Source organism: Dama dama, chromosome 18, assembly GCF_033118175.1.
Source record: "Dama dama isolate Ldn47 chromosome 18, ASM3311817v1, whole genome shotgun sequence".
NCBI lineage: Eukaryota > Metazoa > Chordata > Mammalia > Artiodactyla > Cervidae > Dama > Dama dama.
Genome location: NC_083698.1, coordinates 31,384,575 through 31,392,725, shown reverse-complemented (window position 1 = coordinate 31,392,725; position 8,151 = coordinate 31,384,575). Strand labels below are relative to the sequence as shown.

Here is an 8,151-nt window from a genome sequence, read left to right as displayed (position 1 = left end):
AATGAGGCCACAATGTAATGATTCACTAGAATGTGCTCAGTAGACATTTATTGAATAAGTGGGTTTTATCTGTTTTCCTCCCCAATTACCCCGTACAATTTTTTGGGCATACTAAGGGCTCAGTAAATGTTTGCTGTATATACTGACTAGGAAAGAGGTGAGAAGAGATGGACCCTCTTAGCTGGATGTCAAGTATCATAATTGGAATTTACGAGGGAGCGTGTTTAAGGAGGATGTAAACCACATATGGCATACCAGTAAGGAAACTCAGATGCCAACAAAGCAAAGCATTAGCAGAAAACACTGGCACTGGAATAATAAACAAAGGCAAGATTTCCCAATAGCAAAAATAGAACTGACTTTAAGAGATAACCAAGTTTATATTGGACCATACCTTTTCTCACCCAATTCACTTTGAGACAGACCAATAGAGGCACTGTAAGAGACTATGGCTGTCTTCCTTGATATTCAGACATCCTAGTTTCCAATAATTTAACATGGACCTGTTACCCATGAATCAGTATAAACCTATTCAGATTTAGGGATTAGTTTCCACAAGTACAAAGTTGAATTTCCTTTTATTTGTCCTAAAATGCTTACTTTCAAACTTGAAGGGACTTCAAATATTCCATGTAGTTTCCATAACATTCTTTTATCTTTTCAGACCAGAGTCAAAATATTCGTACAGTATTCATACTGCAGCACCTTCCACCCACCCTTTGGTCGCTTGAACTGCCCTTCTTTGGTTCTTTTTCCGCTTTCTCAGATCTTTCTTGAAGTGTAGTAAGCAGAACTGTACTGGGTATTCCAGCTGCAGTTTGGTCTATCATTGTCGGAATGGCTTCTGCTACGCCGTGGTCTTCCAGTCGGTCTATTTCTAGGACTATAAGATCTTCTATAGTTGTAATCGAAGGACCGACTTCTTGATCTTCTTCTGTCATAACTTCGGCTTCTAGAACGTCTGTATCTGTCATAATCATCATAGCGTGAAGAACTATACACATTCCTCCCTTCCTTGGCTTTCATCTGATTTGGAGTCTTTCGATCCCCCTGTGCAAACTGTATTTCAATTTGGCGTCCACAAATCCACTTTCTGTCCAAATTATGTAAAGCATCTTCGGCATCACGAACATCCTCAAATGTGATCAGGTATGACTCCTTTAATCTTGGCCATCATTCAACTTCATCTTGACCTTTAACTCTTTAAGTGCTTGTCAGAAGGACTTGTCATGAGATGCTTGGCCAAATATGACAGATGGCTTTATCTTTAACTTTGAAAAACAACCTTTTCCCCCTTTTGTAGATAAAGCGAGGCTTTGTCTCCCATTAGGCTTGTCCTTCTTCCAGCTTTTCTTTATATTTTCTTTTCCCAAACTCTCCCTTCTCTTCAAGCCTGATCCTTAAGAGGTCTTTGGCTTGTCTACTTGCCTTAAGTGTTGAACTCTACTCTAAAGGTTCTTTCATGCTTTCTCTTTGGGGTCGCCATTAACTGTACAGCTTTACATTCTCTCTTACAAAAACTTGAATTTCAAACTTCAACACCCCTCACTAATCAGCCATCTGAAGAAAGGATATTGAACATATGCAAATCCTCTTGGACGGCGAGTGTAGAAATCAAGTGGAACATACACATCAACTATAGGACCATAACGACCAAATTCCCGACGTAAATCTTCAGACCTGGTATCGTCGGCTACGTTTCTCACGAAGAGAGACGTGTTGGGGGGGCGCAGGTACCGGGACATGACGCCGGCGTTGAGTCTCCGAAGGGACACTAACGGGCTCAGCAAACCGTCTGCAGCTTCGGCGCCGGATCCTCCTCAAACAAACACCCAGAGGATACATTTGTAGTCTGTATTTCATTTCTATGCACTTTGTCTTAAAATTACTGTAAATATTCCTTTAGAAAATGTAGGTTTGTACCAGCTGGACTAAAAGAAAATGGAATTTTCCTTACCTTAGTTTAGGAAGGTAACTCAGAGCCCTGGAAGACAGTAATGAGTTATCCCAGGGAAGCACCCAACACACAGAATAGAGAGGTATAGGGGGAACTGTGGGTGCTGGAGTTTTCCCTTTAAAAAACTCACTACTTTTTCCCCCTGGAATTTCATAGGATATCTGTATTTTCTTTGCAGTCTCACACAAATGTTTTCATGACCTCCCAATTTGTACACCCAAATATTCACTGACCATGTCTTCTGACTGTTTCAAGACCCCTCAGCATCAACACAGGGCCTTGGAGCCACCTTAGGAGAGCCTGTTTACACCTCACGTGTATTCTCTGAGCTTTGGGCTCACATGAATTCATGTGCTCAGACATAAACAAGACAAAGAAATAAAAACCAAAACATTCAGATGGCTTTGGGGGCCCTATGAACTCAGAGAAAGAGAAAGCTGAAAGGAAACCACAAATATACTCGATGAAATGAGACTTTTGACAGATACTCAATGTGCAGAGCTAAAAGAAAGTTCAGCAGAGAATGCCAGAATAAGGGAGACCAGGGGCTGTTAGAAGTTTCAATAAGAAACAGATGGTTCCATCTGGCTCTAATAAAAGATGAAACTACTTCTTCAAAGCAGCCTAGTTACCTTATGAATGTGTGTCAGGAAAGAAACCAACGACTGGAAAAAGAATAAGGAAAGGGATTTGTGTTGTGAAAATAAAGAGGGAAACGTCATTAAAATGCAGTCAGGACCTCTATGACCCACCTCCCAGAATATTGGAAATAAAAGCAAAACTAAACAAATGGGACCTAATTAAACTTAAAAGCTTTTGCACTACAAAGGAAACTATAAGTAAGGTGAAAAGACAGCCCTCAGATTGGGAGAAAGTAATAGCAAATGAAGCAACAGACAAAGGATTAATCTCAAAAATATACAAGCAACTCCTGAAGCTCAATTCCAGAAAAATAAATGACCCAATCAAAAAAAATGGGCCAAAGAACCAAACAGACATTTCTCCCAAGAAGACATACAGATGGCTAACAAACACATGAAAAGATGCTCAACATCACTCATTATCAGAGAAAGGCAAATCAAAACCATAATGAGGTACCATTACATGCCAGTCAGGATGGCTGCTATCCAAAAGTCTACAAGCAATAAATGCTGGAGAGGATGTGGAGAAAAGGGAACCCTCTTACACTGTTGGTGGGAATGCAAACTAGTACAGCCACTATGGAGAACAGTGTGGAGATTCCTTAAAAAACTGGAAATAGAACTGCCATATGACCCAGCAATCCCACTTCTGGGCATACACACTGAGGAAACCAGATCTGAAAGAGACACATGCACCCCAATGTTCATCACAGCACCGTTTACAATAGCCAGGACATGGAAGCAACCTAGATGCCCATCAGCAGACGAATGGATAAGAAAGCTGTGGTACATATACACCATGGAATATTACTCAGCCGTTAAAAAGAATTCATTTGAATCAGTTCTAATGAGATGGATGAAACTGGAGCCCATTATACAGAGTGAAGTAAGCCAGAGAGATAAAGAACATTACAGCATACTAACACATATATATGGAATTTAGAAAGATGGTAACGATAACCCTATGTGCAAAACAGAAAAAGAGACACAGAAATACAGAACAGACTTTTGAACTCTGTGGGAGAAGGTGAGGGTGGGATGTTTCAAGAGAACAGCATCGAAACATGTATATTATCTAGGGTGAAACAGATCACCAGCCCAGGTGGGATGCATGAGACAAGTGCTCGAGCCTGGTGCACTGGGAAGACCCAGAGGAATCGGGTGGAGAGGGAGGTGGGAGGGGGGATCGGGATGGGGAATACGTGTAACTCTATGGCTGATTCATATCAATGTATGACAAAACCCACTGCAATGTTGTGAAGTAATTAGTCTCCAACTAATTAAAAAAAAAAAAAAAATGGAGTCAGGAGGCCAGCAAGGGGTGGAGGGAGCTTTCATGCAATACCACTCATTGTCCATGACAGGAAGAATTGTCAAGATCAGCAGAAGGAAAGAGTCATTGGTTACAGGCCCCCAACAGGAAAATATGGACATTGCATCTCCTACAGTTCTGCCAAGAGAATGCACTGGTCATAGCAAACACCCTCTTCCAACAACACAAGAGAAGACTCTACACATGGACATCACCAGATAGCCAACACCAAAATCAGACTGATTATATTCTTTGCAGCCAAAGTTGCAAAAGTTCTATACAGTCAGCAAAACAAGACCAGGAGCTGACTGTGGCTCAGATCATGAACTCCTTATTGCCATATCCAGACTTAAATTGAAGAAAGTAGGGAAAACCACTAGACCACTCAGGTATGACCTAAATCAAGTCCCTAATGATTATACAGTGGAAGTGAGAAATAGATTTAAGGGAGTAGATCTGATAGACAGAGTGCCTGATGAACTATGGACGGAGGTTTGTGACATTGTAGAGGAGACAAGGATCAAGACCATCCCCAAGAAAAAGAAATGCAAATAAGCAAAATGGCCATCTGAGGAGGCCTTACAAATAGCCGAGAGAAGAAGAGAAGCCAAAAGCAAAGGAGAAAAGGAAAGATTACCAATTTGAATGCAGAGTTCCAAAGAATAGCAAGGAGAGATAAGAAAGCCTTCCTCAGCGATCAATGCAAAGAAATAGAGGAAAACAACAGAATGGCAAAGACTAGAGATCTCTTCAAGAAAATTAGAGATACCATGGGAACATTTCATGCAAAGATGGGCTCAATAAAGGACAGAAATGGTATGGACCTAATAGAAGCAGAAGATATTAAGAAGAGGTGGCAAGAATATACAGAAGAACTGTACAAAAAAGATCTTCACAACCCAGATAATCACAATGGTGTGATCACTCACCCAGAGCCAGACATCCTGGAATGTGAAGTCAAGTGGGCCTTAGGAAGCATCACTACGAACAAAGCTAGTGGAGGTGATGGAATTTCAGTTGAGCTATTTCAAATCCTGAAAGATGATGCTCTGAAAGTGCTGCACTCAATATGCCAACAAATTTGGAAAACTCAGCAGTGGCCACAGGACTGGAAAAGGTCAGTTTTCATTCCAATCCCTAAGTAAGGCAATGCTAAAGAATGCTCAAACTACCACACAATTGCACTCATCTCACTCGCTAGTAAAGTAATGCTCAAAATTCTCCAAGCCAGGCTTCAACAATACGTGAGCCATGAACTTCCAGATGTTCCAGCTGGTTTTAGAAAAGACAGAGCAACCAGAGATCAAATTGCCAACATCCACTGGATCATCGAAAAAGCAAGAGTTCCAGGAAAACATCTATTTCTGCTTTTTGACTATGCCAAAGTCTTTGACTGTGTGGATCACAAAAAGCTGTGGAAGTGGAATTCTGTGGAATTCTGAAAGAGAAGGGAATACCAGACCACCTGACCTGCCTCTTGAGAAACCTGTATGCAGGTTAGGAAGCAACAGTTAGAAATGGACATGGAACAACAGACTGGTCCCAAATAGAAAAAGGAGTACGTCAAGGGTGTATATTGTCACCCTGCTTATTTGACTTATATGCAGAGTACATCATGAGAAACACTGGGCTGGATGAAGCACAAGCTGGAATCCAGACTGCTGGGGGAAATATCAATAACCTCAGATATGCAGATTATACCACCCTTATGGCAGAAAGTGAAGAACTAAAGAGCCTCTTGATGAAAGTGAAAAAGGAGAGTGGAAAAGTTGGCTTAAAGCTCAACATTCAGAAAACTAAGATCATGGCATCTGGTCCCATCACTTCATGGCAAATAGATGGGGAAACAGTGGAAAGAGTGGCTGACTTTATTTTTGGGGGCTCCAAAATCACTGCAGATGGTGACTACAGCCATGAAATAAAAAGACGCTCACTCCTTGGAAGAAAAGTTATGACCAACCTAGACAGCATATGTAAAAGCAGAGACATTACTTTGCCAACAAAGATCCCTCTAGTCAAGGCTATGCTTTTTCCAGTAGTCATGTATGGATGTGAGAGTTGGACTACAAAGAAAGCTGAGTGCCAAAGAATTGATGCTTTTGAACTGTGGTGTTAGAGAAGACTCTTGAGAGTCCCTTGGACTGCAAGGAGATCAAAACAGTCCATCCTAAAGGAAATCAGTCCTGAATGTTCATTAGAAGGACTGACGTTGAAGCTGAAACTCCAATACTTTGGCTACCTGATGCAAAGAGCTGACTCATCTGAAAAGACCCTGATGCTGGGAAACATTGAAAGCAGGAGGAGAAGGGGTCGACAGAGGATGAGATGGTTGGATGGCATCACCGACTCAATGGACATGATTTTGAGGGAACTCCAGGAGCTGGTGATGGACATGGAGGCCTGGCGTGCTGCAGTCCATGGGATCACAAAGAGTCGGACATGACTGAGTGACTGAACTGAACTGTTGAACAGGAAACCAGCTACTCCAGCAACTCAGCCAATGAGAAACAGTCATCACCCTACACTCTCACTTTTCTCCGACAGACTAATTCAAAATAATACTTCCTAACTTCCTCTTTCTTTCTCTTATAACATTCTTTTCTTTTGTTGAACTTGCCTATGGCTTTTGCTCTAGCTTGCTTGTCCTGAATTGCAGCTCCTCTGGTATTTCTGAATAAACCCATTGTGGTGAAATAACTTGACTGATTTATTTTTAAGGTCAACATCACTTGATGATAAAAAATGGGATCCCAAGAAGACCTCCAACAACTCCCAAGGTGTGTGAGCAACCCACAGAGCCCAGAACTCATTGCTTTCTCACTGACCATGAATTTGAGGAAAAGAGTCTCCTGGATTTCAAGCCCACACTCCTTGCATTTTGAGTTCAGGCTTTATTTGGGATCTGCTTGACTGCTTTGTTCTTTCTGAGAGTGTTCATGTGGCCTTTGGCCCAATTCCCTTGGAACTGGGCTGTTCCCACTGCAACTCTGTCTATTGGAACTCTGTTTATTGGAACCGTGTTAACCTTTAGCCTCATTCCTTTTGGAACTAAACTGTTCCCAGTGGAAGTCTGTCATATCTATCAGATATGTGTGCTGTGCTGATCTTTAGCCTAGTTTCTTTTGGCACTGGGCTGATCCTATTGGAACTGTACGTTTGGGAATTTTTCTTGTTGCTTTAGAGGAAAAAATCCCAAAGAAATGAGATCCCAGTCATCAGAATGCTTTGAGGGTGCCCCCAGCCAATTTTATGTTTAAAAACTTGGATCTCTCATTAAAAAGGATGAAATAATGCCATTTGCAGCGACATGGATGACGTAGAGATTGTCATACTGAGTGAAGTGAGACAGAGGAGAAATACCTTATGATAGCCCTGTGGAATCTAAAAAGAAATGATACAAATGAACTTACTTACAAAACAGAAAGAGACTCACAGATTTAGAGAACAATCTTACGGTTGCTGTGGGAAGGACAGGGGAAGGGATAGTTAGGTAGCTTGGGATGGACGTATACACACTGCTATAATTAAAATAGATAATCAATAAGGACCTACTGTACAGCACAAGGAACTCTGCTCAATGTTATCTGGCAGCCTGGATGGGAGGAGGATTCTGGGGAGAATGGGTACATGTACATGTATGACTGAATCTCTTCACTGTTTACTTGAAACTATCATAACATCATTAATCGGCTATAACCCAATACAAAATAAAAAGTATGAAAAAAAAACCACCTTTCCTCATGTGTATTTCTAACTCAATAGACTGACTTAGCCAAAAGTAACTTAGAACACTAATGGCCACTATGGGGAACTTCCAAACTCCTCATACTTTTCTTCAAACTGAATTGGACAGCTGTGGGCTCTAAAGCTGTCAAAACCTAATGGGACACATATTTTCAATGATATTTTGAGGCTTCCAAGCATTATCAGGAGTCTAAAATTGCTTCTCTGCAAATACAATTTCTAAATTAACTGAGGCAACAAACGACTAAATAAAGACAAAACGGCTTCTCCTCCCCTTCCCTCATTTTTTTTTCCCTTCCCTCATTTTTTGAAGGCAGCCCCCTTGTGCCAGCCCCCACCTCTGGTGCCATCCTCCTCCCCTGCTGCACCCTCAGTTTCCCCAGTCTCATTCTTTCACCAAACTTCCCCTTTTCCCTGAGCCTCTCCTCACTTTCCCCTTCTTTGAGGCTATCAGAACCTTTCCCTTTAAAGGTTTCTCTTCTGAGGATCCAAATAAA

General features: G+C 41.5%; 1 protein-coding gene across 1 annotated transcript; it reads right to left on the bottom strand.

Annotated features, from left to right (window-relative positions):
* Positions 1-559: 559 nt before the first annotated feature.
* On the bottom strand, positions 560-1,824 carry LOC133072164 (serine/arginine-rich splicing factor 10-like). The gene is made up of 2 exons (XM_061165120.1): positions 1,576-1,824; positions 560-1,141 (listed from the first exon to the last, which is right to left on the bottom strand). The coding sequence occupies exons 1-2, from the start codon at positions 1,743-1,745 to the stop codon at positions 763-765; spliced, it is 549 nt and encodes a 182-aa protein (XP_061021103.1). The 5' UTR covers positions 1,746-1,824; the 3' UTR covers positions 560-762.
* Between the last annotated feature and the right edge of the window lie 6,327 nt (positions 1,825-8,151).